Source organism: Dasypus novemcinctus, chromosome 11 (assembly GCF_030445035.2).
Source record: "Dasypus novemcinctus isolate mDasNov1 chromosome 11, mDasNov1.1.hap2, whole genome shotgun sequence".
NCBI lineage: Eukaryota > Metazoa > Chordata > Mammalia > Cingulata > Dasypodidae > Dasypus > Dasypus novemcinctus.
This window is the reverse complement of record NC_080683.1, coordinates 93875232-93890811: the sequence shown is the minus strand read 5'-3', so window position 1 is coordinate 93890811 and position 15580 is coordinate 93875232. Positions and strand designations below refer to the sequence as shown.

General features: G+C 39.4%; 1 protein-coding gene across 3 annotated transcripts; it reads left to right on the top strand.

Moving 5' to 3' along the window:
- Positions 1-5516: 5516 nt before the first annotated feature.
- FAM162B (family with sequence similarity 162 member B) lies at positions 5517-15580 on the top strand. 3 transcript variants are annotated; one of them, XM_012530107.4, is made up of 5 exons: positions 5517-5719; positions 5892-6000; positions 8756-8864; positions 13590-13696; positions 15013-15580. In XM_012530107.4, exons 1-4 carry the CDS (start codon positions 5563-5565, stop codon positions 13686-13688), a joined length of 474 nt encoding a protein of 157 aa, XP_012385561.1. In that variant the 5' UTR covers positions 5517-5562; the 3' UTR covers positions 13689-13696; positions 15013-15580. The 3 variants fall into 3 exon arrangements, with proteins under 3 accessions (XP_012385561.1, XP_012385560.1, XP_004471285.1); XM_012530106.4 differs by having other exon boundaries at positions 5889-6000; positions 13590-13691; XM_004471228.4 differs by having other exon boundaries at positions 5889-6000; positions 15013-15577.

Below are 15580 nucleotides of genomic sequence, written 5' to 3'. Positions count from 1 at the left end.
TTGGGTTGGCATCATTCACGTGATCATTATGAGAGAACAACCTTCTTTCACTGTAACTCTATGGGTTACATTTCATTATATCATAAATCTATACTGGCTAGAATTCATCTTGCAAGACCACTTCCCTGTATGTGTATGAGGGAGTGGTGTGAGGCAGGGAGCTAGAGAAACACTAAAAAAATTACCACAAAATTCTGCCAAAGCATGAAGATTTGAATTAAGTCAAGTCATTATTGTGAATCAAGAATGAAAAGTCTTTCTATTCATGAACTATTGTGATTAGTAATCAAAGAAAATGTGTCATTGGTGTGGAGAAAGTGGCCATGGTGGCTGCTGGGGGTAGGGAGTGAGAGGAAGAGATGTGATGTGGGGGCATTTTCCGGACTTGGAGTTGTCCTGGGTGGTGCTGCAGGGACAGTTACCGGACACTGTATGTCTTCCATGGCCCACTGGGTGGACTGTGGGAGAGTGTGGGCTATGGTGTGGACCATTGACCATGAGGTGCAGCGGTGCTCAGGGATGTATTCACCAAATGCAATGAATGTCTCATGATGATGGAGGAGGTTGTTGTTATGGGGGAAAGAGTGGGGTGAGGGGGCTGGGGGTATATGAGGACCTCATATTTTTTTAATGTAACATTAAAAAAATAAAGACAAAAAATAAAATGTACAAGTAGTTGGGATTAAGGATTAAGAACTAAAATTTAAAGTTAAAACTTTAAAGGTTAAAAAAAAAAGAATGAAAAGTCTGGTGCATATTTAGTTCTTGGAAGAATAAAATGCTAGCTTGGTCATACAAGATTGTTACCAGGAAATCTGGAATTTGAAAATGATCTTTAGAGCCCGAGTCTGCTCCAACATAAGGTGATTATCCAAGAACACATAATCTGACATATGTAAGGGTCTCAATAGACCTTGAACTAGACCATAAAAATATTCTTCCAACCAAATATAAGAAAGTGAGAGACTTGGCAACTACAGATATAAATATGCCTCTTCACTTTTTGGGGTGTAGGGAGAGATGGATAGTTTGGATAAATTATGCTTTATAAATGTGCATGTATTTTCTTGTATGCTATTCCTAGAACAAATAAAAGTTTTGTCTTATTTAATATATAAAAGGCTTTAAACAGTTCTTATCTGCAGGAGCAGTTAATCCAACCTCGTTTCTGAATGTGTGCCTCAGACTAATGTTTTGAACAATGCGACAACAAACAAAGCAAACAATCAGAACTCACCTGTGCCCTGGTGAGAACTGGTCACACACACAGAGTCGTGTAACCCAGCCATCCAAGCCAGTAACTAAACTGTCCTATTAGTTGATAGCTGCCATGCATCTTTATTAGCAGCATTGAGTAATTAAATGTGATCTACCTACCTGTGGTTAGTAACTAAGTTTAAAATATTCTTATTTTATATTTCTAAGAACATGACAAGGCCAAAAATTTGAATCATATTGTACGAAATATCAAAGCAGCAGACTTTGAAAGAGTCCTCCTTGCCTCATTATGATTTTTAACTCCAGGGCTGCTTTTGCAGGCTGAGAACAAGGCATGTGAGTGGCAGGTCTAGAGAAGAAATAAGAAAGAATAGGCATCATGAAAAGTTCTACATGATCACACCTACAATTGGAGAAAGAACTGATTAGAGATGGGGAAAATAATTTGTAAGTCATTTTAATAGGATGGTTGAGAGTTCATGAAAGACTGAACTACAACAATGAAAGTGGGAATCAAGAGGAGCAACAAGAAGATCTGTAAGTAGGAGCTCACTGATGAAGCCTGAGATCTCACTTTGAGCAGAGCTTCAGACTGCTAAGCCCTGAAGAGTAAATATGAAAAGATAAAATGGAGCAGTGAGAGTGTGCTTCTTTTCTGAGAACCGTGTTGGAAACAAATTGGACAGTACCATTCATTCATCTACTCATTTCTATATTTGTCTCATATGGATCTGAGAACCTTCAAAAGTGCCAGGCTTTGCTATGTCCTGGCCATACAGTGATGTCTAAGACAGGCAGGTTCCTTCTGGTCATGTAGCTAACATTCAGGTGGCAGAAACAGATTGCATCATACATACCAAGAGTGCCGATGCCAAGAAGAAAAGATGGCAATGAAACAGAAATGGACCAGGAGTGCTATAGAGGAGAAGGTGGGACAGGGACGGGGCTACTTTTGCTAGGATGGGCAGCAATGGCCAGCAAGACCTGAAAAAATGAGAAGAACATGTGAGACAAAAGCACATGCAAAAGCCCACAGACGGAAAGGAGACCAGTATGACAGGAATATGGTGGGAAAGGAGAAAGTGTTGGGGATGAGCTTGGAGAGGAAGGCAGGGCCACGTCATATAGGGGCCTGCAGTCCTTGGTAAAGAGTTTCACTTTTATTCTAAGCAAAGTGTGAAAACATTTGAAGGTTTTACCAGGATTGGGAGATTATCTAATTTAAGTAGTTCTAAAAAGAGCATAACCAGACTTACTTGCATCTTGTCACCGGCTCCAGCTGTTAGAACCCAGGCCAAATTAAGACAGGTGATGGCCTTCCCCAACCCACCTATAAACAGATATTTACCAAATAAGTGTAAGGACATTCAACAAACTTCTGATTTTCACAGAGGAATTATTGTTTTTAAGTTCCTAATACCAGAAATATTCCGAAATGCTCCTCATTTTTTTGGTATCTGTTTTTTTGTTTTGCTTTTTTTGTGTGTGGGTTTTTTTGGCACATGCTTAGTTCTTAGGGTAATTGTGGCCTTATCAGGATTTGACAAGATTGCCTGAAGCACTGGAGACCGCTATGGGCTAGGTCTGCAGGTAACTGTCACTTTAGAGCTTTTCTTACGGAGAGACTAGTAGGGTATTGGAAAACAAGTTAGTCCAGGTCCCTTTACTACCCTCCAAGAAGGCCCAGCATTTCCTGGTGAGGGAGCATCATCCAGGTACCCCGGCCTCAACCGAGCACAGAGCACACAGTCGCTATCAATTATTTAAAAAAAAAAAAACAAGAAAAAAAAAAACTCACAAACTTCACTCAGTCTACATAATTATTTAAAATCTACCCCTACTTATAATAGTGTATCTTAAGAAGTAACTAAACTAACTTTAGGACACGGAAATATAAGCCATACTAGTAGGGAAGAAATCTTGAAAGCATAATACTGAAAATCATGCTTACAAACAATTTAGGTGGATTATTGGATTGAAAACAAATAGATTGGAATGGGTAAATTGAAACAACCATGGGATAATAATAAGCTGTGTGAGGTGCCAAGATTTTGTTTGGTTGCGGGCTGTAACCAGCATCCAGCACAGTGTATCCAGAACAGTGCCTGGTTCATAGGAAGCACTCAGTAAATATTTGTTGATGAATAAATGTACTCTTCCTGGTTAAAAAAAGAATGCAATGGTTTTTTTCTTCTATTAGAAATCGCTTAGATTTTTTGTTGTTATTCCAATTCTAGTACTAAAGAAAATATTAATCATGCAAATATAATAATTTATTTATGGATACCACTGACAAATTGTGATACTTTTAATCCCATCTGGAACACAGAGTAGAATGCAAATTGTTCATTCTCTCATGACATAAATTCCTATTCTCTTGCTCTATAGTTCTACAGCACTAGAGAAGATGAGAAGATGATTTAGAAAATCAAGTGTAGATGTGTGACATTTGGTTCTCTCCAGGGAAATAAACTTATTTTACTAGGTTAATAATCTTTGGTGAACTACGAATGATAAATTGTTTCTCAGAAATGTTTTTCTCTAGCTCTATGGATATTCCCTCTCCATAAAGAAATATTAAGTATTTTTTTTAAATAATGGGAGAATTTCCTAATAGCATAATGCTGGAACAATCGAATATTCTCTATAGTAACATACTTTCTCAGGTAGGAATCCTTTCAGTCTGGTACTTTCAGTGTTTATTTGGAGGCTACTATGTGCTAAGCATGATGATAAACACTAGAGATACAAAGTTGAAAGGAACAGAATTTGTCCTCAAGTACCAGTCCTTTCTTAAACTAGCCCTGATGGAGTATATTCTATTTTTGAAGTCTTGCATTCATTTATTTAGCAAATAGTTATTAAATATCTACTAAGTGCCCACTTTTTCAGCTACATCCTGGGGATATAGTGGCGAATGAATGGAGAATAATCCTTACTTTTAGAGAGCTTCTATAGCTTCCTACTGGAGATTTCATGAATCAAAATTCACTTGTGGTTTGGGACTAAACAGAGGATGTGAAGGGACAGAAACCATGGCATCTTTTGGACTCTTACTATATGCCAGGCACTTTTGGAGGTTATCCTTAACCATCCTTTCTAAAATCACCTCCTCACCCCACCGCTTCTCACCCTGTTTTATTTTTCTTCATCCACTAATCACCACCTGATGTGTTCACTGCTCCGTCCTCATCTTCGAGAAGCATTTGGCATGTAATAGGTTTTCATAAGTCGTCATCGCATGAATGAGTCTGAAAGAATGGGAATTTTTGTTTTACAAATGAGACCAAGGCTGAAAGCATGAATGACCTGCTCATGATTACACAAAAATATGGGATTTCAAACCAGGTGTCTACAAAGCCCATGATCTTTCCACAATCACGCCTCCAAACGCCTGCATCTGTACAGGAGGATTAAAACAGTCCTCTTGTTGAACATCTCCATGTGAAAGACTCTCAGTTCAGAGTTACAGAGAATTGTGCCTTCAAGAGCCTGACAATTTAGTTAGGAAGAAAATATCTGAAAGTCCAACAAAAGTGTAAGGCATGATCCAGGTATAGAAGGAACTTCAGCGGCAGTAAACAGGATGGGGTGGTTGTGGAATATGAATAAGTAAATTCCTTCACAATGAAGGCTTTCCTACACCTTGCTCTCCAACCACTGTGTCTGAATCCCTGTCCCCATTTAGATGGCAGAGAATTGAAGAGTCTCACTCCTGTCACCAAAAACCGGATGGTGGACAGTGGATGAACAAAGGCAGGTTTTGAAGAGAGTTAGAAGATTCCGTGTTTTCTCTGAGAAATAGGAAAGTGGGGAAAAACAGTTGTAAGAACTGAGGTGGTTCTGCCAAGAAAAGAGAAAAAGTGTATTTGGGGAGGGCAGGGCAATGAGATGCTAACTTGAGAAAAAGCTCCTCGTGGGAAAACGCAGTTTGTTGAATGTGCTTCCATTTATTTGGTAAGTATCTGAAATTCCCCACACTTGGATCATCCTGATGGAGAGAGTTTAGACTTATTCTCCTGGGCAACAAATAATAGAACCAAAGGGTGAAAGCCTGATGGAAATAGTTGCCCCGCGTTGTCCCAGGAGGTGACCAGTCTCCACGGCCTGGAGCTTTCAAGCATGCTGAGGTTGCTTCGCCTCACGGGAAGCCCAAGGCCCTCGGCGCCCTGGTCCAGGGTCCCCGGCGGGGGACGCGAGCGGCGTGCGCGCGCGGGAAGTTCCCGCTGTGCGTCCCGGGCTCCCGCGGGCGGGCGGGCGCGGCGCGGGGCGGGGCGGGGCGCAAGGGCGCGCGAACCTGGCTGGAGCCCTGGGCGTCGGGGCGTGCGCGGGAAAGAGCCCAGCATGCTCGCCGCTGCCGGGAGCCTCCTGCGCCCGCTTGCCTGCGCCCCCGTGATGTCTCTCCACGCCGCGCGGCGGCGGGTCGCAGCTCCTCGACTCCGGGGCCTCCCCCGCTACTCCAGCGGCGGAGCCCCCTGCGGCCGTGGCCCCGAAGGCCCGGGTGAGCCAGGGCGCTGGGTGGTGGCCGCGCGCGCGCGGCGGGGCTGCTCGCGCGCCGGGAGTGGCCTGGGAGGAAGGGAGCCGCGGAACTCAGCCAGGCGCGGGGGGTCCGGGCCCGAGCGCGCGCTGAGGTCGCTCCCTTGCTCCGTCCATCCCGGTCGCTCTCGTAGCAGGGAAGGTCCACAGGGTCCCCGCCGAGCACAGGCCTTCGCAATTCGACAAGAAAATCCTGCTGTGGACCGGGCGTTTCAAATCGATGGAGGAGATCCCGCCTCGGGTCCCGTAAGTCTGGCGGGTGCCGCGACCCGGGATTCCCGCGCGGGGAGGGTCGCGGCGGGGCGGCGACGGATGCGGGGAGCGTCCACCCGGAGCAAAAGTGGGAGAAGTTGCCACACAGCGGCTAAACATCATTATTCCAACTTCCTTGACTCGACAGTAGGCAGCTAAAAGTTACAGGGAGATTGTTGACTTCGGGCGAAAACCCAGAAGTTCAGGGGCCTTTCCAACATCGCCCAGTGAGGTGTGGGCGGCTAGGCGTGGAGGGGCAGACCTTAGGCCAAACTGAAGGTAAGGTCCTCGGGCAGCCCGGGTCGGGATGCGGCGCCAGATGGCGAGCGGGGCGCTGGCCCTGGAGCGCGCCCTGCTCCACCCCAGGGGTCCCCTGGCAGTGGCTCGCAGGGCGGCTGAAGGGGTTTCTGGGGAGAGGTCGCATCCACTCTCCTTTCCGCAGCCCTCTAGCCCCGGTTTTACTCCATTCTTCCACAGTTTCAATTTCTTTCAAGCCCCAAAACCTTCTCAGCACTTTTACATTTCAAAAAGTAGGGACACTAGGGCCATCATATGGAAAAAAGTCTTCAGATGTTCCGTATATCGTATTTAGACAGGATAATGGAACTGGACCTACCCCTTGTTCTGCACGTATTGCCTGCAGTTTTACTATTTATTATTACCAGTTACCAGAAGCACTCAAATAAATAGCAAGAAATATGTGGGGGAAAATGTGCACTCAATAATGAATTCTCATTTTTTATTCATTTCTTGGTTCATGTTACTTAATGAGAAATGGCTTATAAGGTGACATTTGAAATCCACACTCAGTATTTATTCAACCACAGAAAGTTTCTAAAATTATAAAAGAAATTTTGTGTGCTTTCTTTGTGACCTACAGACACGAAACTACGACTTAGCCCAAAGCAGAAACAAGCCTCAGAAAAGCCTGTATCCTTACAAACTCTGGTTATCAAACTTTATTTAGTGCCCAAGAATTAAATACTTTAAAATACAAGATAAAGAAGTAAAGAAAGCGTATGCAAAATGAAAAACAAACACCACCCTAATTTTTTTTTTTCATTTTGATGTCTAATGCTATACTGGAATAATCAGAATATAAAGAATCGGGGTGATTGTAAATTATGTTCTGAGAGATCCTAAGCCCAGAATTATATTATATATGGGGATGTGTGTGCAGAGACCCACTCTACAAAAATGATTTTAATTTCCCCAGGATCACAGTCAAAGGAAGTGTTATAAACATTTAGCTATAAACAATATGGCTATTTTTAAAAATGTAATTTTGAATTGGAACATGAAAGTACTTGAATATTTTTCATAATATTTTCCACAATCTTTTTTGTAAGTATTACTATTTAGGAGAGATATGCATTCTAAGTTAAATATTAGACCTAAAATGTAAAGAGCTCTCACTTTTTATGCTCTTAATTTGCATATAATTAACAAGTGACATATAATTTTTTGTACCACACTTTAATGATATCTAATAACTGTAGTTGGTTTTATTTTTTCAGGGCTAAACTAATTTCGTGTAACAGATTAAAGCCAGATGGTTGGGTTAAAAAAAGATCAGATCTTTTAGGTCCCATTTAAAACAAAACTCAGCAACAAATATGATCTAATAATGTCTCCATACTCACTAATTGAGCCTGTTTTCAACTTAACATCCACATATGTCATTCTGCCTAATATCTAAGGAAAATAGACTAGATCCTGGTTTTTTTGTGTGTGTGCTCTTTCAGGCTAGTAGAAAAGTTGAAACATTTCATTTTTAAGTGAAATTGCAACCAGCTGTTCTGGAATATTTTTTCTGTAACCATTCCATTTAAATTTGACTTTAGATAAAGAATATGCAGAGTACATTTTTAAGAATTAGTCATTATTGAAACTAATTGTGCATATTTATAAACACTTTATATTGTTGCAAACTGTTAAAGTTTATTTCAACATAAAAGCCCACAGGCATTACTTTCATAATAATACTTTCTAAGGAAATAGTATTTCTAAAATGTTGAACAATTTGCATGTAACTTTATTAACTAATAAGACCACCCAATACTAAATACTAATTGTCCAAAATATAACTACTACTAGCATATCAAATTTCAGAATAATAAGAAAATGCAGGGTTTTCTCCTTTTTCTGTGACAAATTATTCTGATTTTGAGCAAGACTTTGTATGAAAGCCGTAAAGGGAGTACCCTTTCTCTAGCAGTCATTCTCCCAAAATGTATGATAGTGTCTTATACTGGGATAGGATAGGAGAGGGGAAGAAGAGATTGATAGACCAGGGGGAAACAAAAACAAAGAAACAAACAAAAAACAGTGTTATGAAAATGAGTAAGAAAAGAAAAACAATTATTCTTGGAAACAAAGAATAATACTTAGTAATACAGGAGTGACCTGAGTATGTCATAAACATACTTCATGTTTTTATGCTTTAACTCACCTTATCCCAGTCAGTGAAGAAACAATAAAGAAACACATTAGCCATGATCCCATGTGGTTTTCTTTTGAGCAATACACTATACTGTGGTTTCACAGTGGCTACCATTAGTTAAGATCTGAGTAAATACCTCTTAATTAAAATTGGTAAGGTAATGGACTAGCATTTGGAAGTCTTACACAACAGCCGTTTGCATTCAGGGAAATTTTGAAAACATTTACATAACAGATCGTTATTATCATGCCTTCCAGAAAATCATATTATTTTAATAAAACTAACAAAATACATATCTTGGTTTAGGCCAGAAATGATAGATGCCGCAAGAAACAAAGCTCGAGTGAAAGCTTGTTACATAATGATTGGACTCACAATTATCGCCTGCTTTGCGGTGATTGCATCAGGCAAAAGGGTGAGTACCTCTTTAAAGATAGGCTTGTAAATTTTTAAAGAAATGTTACGGGCTTTGTTCTTAATTCAAGGATTATTGCTGTTCTTTTATGTAAGAATAATTTACTAGTTGAGACTTGGAGTCACCCGTATATATCTGTCATATAGAAACAAAGTTGTTCATGGAAATTTGAGTCAACAAATTAACTACATGGCCAGGAGGAACAAAACTTATTTATACTTAAAAGATAAATAGGATACTTTACAGTTTGGTTAAAATATGCCCAAGAAGGAAAATTTCATTGTGTGAAAGTTATTCAGACTAGAGTACTCCTTAAATCATGAACTTAATTAGCTATTGCATAGGGTCATGAAATAATTGGAAATGCAGAAATAGGAAGGGATCACAAAGGCCATCTAGTTTGTATACTGTGTATGAGCACTTTCCCCACCATCCCCACTGTGTGGTATCTGCTTTAATACCTCTAGAGAGAGAGTAAGAGCTGATAACTCTAATTCTGTTTTCGTCCTCCCCAAACCTTCTAGCAGCCATTTTGTGGCATGTTTAGCTAATTACCGTTCAGCCTCGTCCTGTGATTCTGCCCTCTTTACACAAGTTCTCAAGAGTTTTGAGACCCTAGAAGAGTCTAGGACTTCTAAGCTTACTGTTATATAAACATTTATTTATTCCTGTTAGCTTGGAAAAGAACCTATACATGGAAACTATTGTCATCAAATGGTGAATTTCCTAAATATTACTGCACTGAACACTCAAACATAGAAATAAAAAAATGTGAACATCTTATTTTTAACCTTCCCTAGGGAGCCAGCCTGCCAAGTTTTTGATTCCATAGTTTCTAAGAATATTTTAATGGTTAGCATATTGCTTCTTCTACAGTGAAAAAAACAAACACTAATTAGACATAACTTTATTATGACTTTGTTGTCAACAGCCAAGCTTTTTCTCTGTGTGAAGCTGACACAAATAATTTTGGCTAGCAGAGCAACTGTGAGTTGAATTCTATGTATGGTATCAGATATAATACTCTCCTTTTCTCCAGAATTCTGATAGCAGGCACACTGATTTTCAATCATTAATACACATGCCAGTTACTATGCTTGTTGCTAGGATACAATGACAAAAAAAGACAGGTTGGAGCTTATTTTCTACCAGGGATAAATGGAGTGATCAAGTAAACAATACAACGATAATTAGGAGTTATAAGTGCAATTAAGGAAATGAACATGATGATAAAATAGTGAGTACCTGGGAGAGGCCATTTGAAATGGGGTAGTCAGGGAAGCCTTCTCTGGGGAGGATGAGAGTAAGCAGGCCGTGGACCAGGGGAAGGAAGAGATAGCATATGCAAAACCCAGAGGTGAGGAGGGTTTGAGGATGTTAAGAAACAGAAAAGAGCTAGTGTGGATAGAGCAGAAGGAGCAAAGAGAAGATGATATGAGACAAGGAGGATCTGGACAGTATCAGGCAGTCATTGCAAAGAGTTTTTATTTTATTTTAAACACTTTGGGGACCCAGTGGGAGGTTTTAAGCAAGGAAAGGTTTTAAAAGTTTGGCTCTGCTGCTTACTCAACAACCAGTTAGAAAAGAGAAAAAGAGTACAGATACTTAAATAGCAACAACAACAAAAAGATGAAATACTTAAGAATAACTTAACAATTGTGGAAAATCTATATCAAAAAAACTTGTAAACATTACAATGTCTACAAGAGAAAACTTGACCTATGAAATCCCATGATCTTAGGAAGATTCAGTATCTTAAAGTTAGACTTCTCTCTAAATGTATAAAGTTGACATGATTGCAGTGAAAATAGCAATGGGATTTGTTTTGGAAGTAGACAAACAATCTAAAATTCATGTAGAAAATTCAGCCACATATACAAGGAGGAATAGCTTTAAAAAAATTAAAAAGGCAGCAATAGTTACAACTGCAATATTGGCACATTAATACATAACTTATTCAGATCACATTTTAATAGCCCCATTACACGGAATTTTGTATGTGAATAATGAATTGTCTCTGAGTGGAGAAAAGATAAGCTCATCAACAAATAACATTGAGACATCCCAGAATACTTCTTAACTTCAAAATATGTTGCAGTTAGATATAAGATTTAAACATTAAATGCGAAGCCATCAAACCACCAGATGAAAATATAAGGGAATTCTTTTTCATAATTTTGGAGTTCAGAACACATTTCTAAGTATGCAACAAAACCCAGAATCTGTATAAGAAATTCAACTATGAAATTTTTTTTAAAAATCCTGCATGGCAAAAAATATCACAAATAATGCAAAATACAAATGGCAAACTGGGAAAAATACAAACCATTTCACAGACCAAGAGTTTGTTTCTTAAACTATCAGGCACTCCACCAAATCGATAAAAGACTAGCAAACTCCAAGAAAAATGGGCAACAGATACAGAGGCAGAGCTCACAGAAAATACAATACAGATGCCTCTTAAGCACAGGAAGGGAAGGCCGGCACACTGGCTATTCCATACCCTTTGTCCCCTCAGACCTCACATCTCCACAATCTTCAGTTATCACCTTTCTTTCTACCTGAGAAAACTGAAGCAGTCTGAAGAGCAGTTTCCACCCTCACCACACACAACCCCATATGCTTTGCCTAAATGCCCATTATAAATTATCCTTGCTCCAATCCAAAATCTGTCTTTCTAATTCTGCACTAGACCCCCTCCCCCCACTCCTTTTTTTAAAGATTTATTTTAAATCTTTAAGTCTTCCGGGACTTCAGACCCATATAGCCAGCTGGTTACTTGACATCTCCCCCTTGAATGTCTAGTAGACATCTTAAACCAAACATGTCCAAAATTGAATCTTGCCCCCAAATAATTCTGAGTCACCTGCCTACTCCCCTATTCGTTCTCATCTGTTTATTCACACAGCATCTTTCCAGTTGTTCATGGGTGAGTCATCTCCTGTGGGCTCAACTTTCAAAATAGATCCACAATTCAGCCACTTTTCACCACCTCTCCTGATCCTCATCTGAAATAACAACATTGTTGCCTCATTTATTGCCATACCTGTTGGTGCCACTACTGTCCTTCTTGCCCCTCCCAAATCCATTTTTCATTGCACCTAAGTAATGTATGTACCTTAATAGGATTGTGGCTGATTGATGTGGAGAAGATGTTACCAGTATGACATATTTTGGGGAGGTATGAAGGATAAAACTTTGTGGTGAATTCAATGTGGGAGCAGTACAGAAAATAAAAGAAGGAAGTCTAACATCCTGGCTTTTGAGCAACTGTGTGGATGATGCTGCCATTTATTGAGATATATAAGGTTGGGAAAAGAACTGATAGGTGTGTGGGGCAAAATGTACTAATGGTAAGATCCACCAATGTCTATTAAATTTCCATTTACCCTGCTAGGACTTTGGGTGCTCTTCAGTCTGAGGAGTCAAGACTTTCCTCAATTCCCAAAAGCCTAAGCTGTCATAACTTCAAATATGTCCTCTTCCCCATTCTGTCTATTCTCTTCTCTGATTATAAATGTTTTAGAGCTCCTAATTCTATTTTATTTTTATCTCTCTGTTCTGCATTTGGTTTATTTTCTTGGATCTATTTTCAAGCTAGAATTCTGACCTCTTAATGATGCCCACTGAATATCTGTTCTTTTACAAGGGACTTTTCCTTTAGATAAATGGCTAGTTTCCTAGCCAATGCCTCAGACTGCTGAGAGGAGTTGTAGTCATTTTATAGGAGTACCTTCTCCTGATTGCCCCAGTTTTCTATAGGTAGCTCAGTTTCGTGTCCAACATCTGAATCCTAGATTCTCTTCTGTGCAGGGGTTAAAATCCCAGCCCACATTCCTTAAGGCCTCTGTATGTCCCTCAATGCCCACTGACTGAAGCCTGTTCCTTCCTTCCTAGCTTCAGTCTCTCTCATTCCTTGTCACTTCATTCCTTTGAGTTCTTTCCACTTCTGGCACTTGGGCTTTCCACTTCTTGATTTTGACCTAAGTATTTGAAAACATTTTGGTTATATTTCATTCAAAAAACATGTCTCTGTGTGTCAGTAGGGTCGGAGAGGAAACTTCTGACATCAACTGTCCTGCTGACTGGAAATCTAGCAACTAAAATAATTTTTTTTTTACATATCAAAGGACTATTTTTCTTAGATACTATTTGTGACAGATGTTTTAAGTTGCCTTTCTTTTCAACAAATTCTCTCTTACATATGTCTATCTGAAATATACATTCTTTTCAGAGAATTACAGTATCTTGCTTTTTAGTTTTTGTTGGTTGTTTTTTTGTTTTTTTAATTTTTTTATTTCTCTCCCCTTCCCCCCCTACCCCCATCTACTCTCTGTGTGCATTCACTGTGTGTTCTTCTGTGTCCACTTCTATTCTTGTCAGCAGCACCGGGAATCTGTGTCTCTTTTTGTTGCATCATCTTGCTGCGTCAGCTCTCCATGTGCGGCTCCACTCCTGGGCAGGCTGAACTTTCTTTTGCGCTGGGTGGCTCTCCTTACAGGGTACACTCCTTGTGTGTTGGGGGGGGTCAGGACACCGCTGCATGGCATGGCACTCCTTGCATGCATCAGCACTGTGCGTGGGCCAGCTCCACACAGGTCAAGGAGGCCCTGGGTTTGAACCGTGGACCTCCCATGTAGTAGTTGGACGCTCTAACCATTGAGCCAAGTCCGCTTCCCTTGTTGGTTGTTTTTTGTTTTTGTTTTTGTTTTTGTTTTTTTGCAGGCTGCAGAACGACATGAATCCTTAACCAGTTGGAACCTGGCAAAGAAAGCTAAGTGGCGAGAAGAAGCTGCGTTGGCTGCACAGGCTAAGGCTAAATAATATGCTAAGTAACTAAAATGTTCACCTGAATATCATCACTATTATCAGTAACAATAAAAGATAGGTAAAACAGAATATTTAACTAGAATATTTGACATAGTTTTATTCTGGCAACTAGAAGCACAAAGTTTTCTTTTAATTTTTATTGAAGTATAAATTACAATCAGAAAAGTGTGTTTAACTTCTTCTGATGTTAATCACCATAGATTAATTTTTCCTGTTTTTAAACCTTATATAAATGGAATCACACAGTATTCACTTGTGTGAATGAATGTTTTTGTTCGACATTGTGTGTATGAGATTCATCCACAAATTGCACACAGGAGTAGTTCATTTGTTTTCATTACTATATAGTTTTCCATTGTATGAATATGCTACAGTTTGTCTGTATATTTGGTCAAGTTTTTGACCATTACAGATAATACTAAATTGAACACATTTTATATGCCATTAATATGGGTTTCAACTAAATCACTAAGGGCTGTTTCAATTCAAAACTAATTTCCCACCCAAGTTCTAATGTATTTGATAACTGGATAGTCCCTCTGGTTATATTTTCAATAGTTTCCAGCCAGATGAAACGGGTTTTAAAAGTTTTATAAATTCAGAACTATTAATTCCAAAAGCTGGTACAAAAATTATTAAAATGATGAAATACTAATGCAATAATTGTAAAAGTGATAAAGATAAAAACCTGAGAGAGAAAAGTTGTCATATGTCAATGGTCTTCAAACTTGTTTGTGTAACCTCTAAAACAACTTTTAAAATTATGTATCTCCTCATGCATTTTTGTCATCTATTACTTTTTAAATCATCAATGTAAATAGTTGACAAGTACAATTTCCAATGTACTGTATATTTTATGTATTTGAAGTGTATTTTTCATCATAATCTTAAAGCTATGCATTTAACTCATTCAACTTGAGGAGAAGGTCTGTCACATAATCCAAAGGACAAAGATAGTCTTTACAGTTAAACTAAGGAGCCAAAGCAAACTTACACTTACATTCTATTAGAAAAAGTCTGATTTATGAGTTGAAAATAGAAGTGTTAATACACATCACTGTGATCTCACTTCTGAATTCTACCACTAGGGTAGAGAAGCCATGAAGCATTGGCATGAGTCTGTGCCCTGGATAAAATAAGGCAACTTCTCTTGAGCATTTTGCACTGTGGCTCCTTTTGCTTTGCCTCCTGGAACTCTTCCTCAGGGCTGTACATTCTTGAATAATCCAATTGTCACTCAAGGTTTTTGCACCTCAGGTCAAAGCATGAGTAAAATTCAGAATGAGTGAGAACTCCTTTTTCTTTTTTTGTACAATAGGACAAGGTTGACTATGAAGACAGGTGAGAACCGAGCACCCAGCAGACCACAGGCTACTCTCCCTCAGGCTGATCAGTTTTAGGAAGGAGTATACACAGAGTTTAAAGATCTGGCAATCAATTCTTTTTCCACTTTGCATACCTCCTTGAAAATTTTCATATACAGCCTGGAATATTCAGAATATTACAGAAAAAAACAAATAAAATGTAAAGATGATTATGATGACTTCCATTTCTGGTTGTAAGGAAGACTAGATGAACAGAGAAAGACTTCCAGTATGGAACTAAAAACTCTGGATAAAATCATTTTTAAAAGTCTTGGAAAAAAAAAAACACAACGACTTGGCTAAATTGTTGGGAAAAGAAGAAAGGTCCTTGCTATAGATAACAGGAAAGTGAAAATCCAGGGAGTTAAACCTGGCTGGTCCTGGTGTTTGCCATGTGGACATTGGCTATCCTAGGGTCATATGCTAAGGAGAAGAGACAAAAACACAAGGCCTGTAAAAGCTGAGAGGTTGGGCTGGAAAGGATCTACATATATTACTTATATATGGAATTGGCTTATGCAA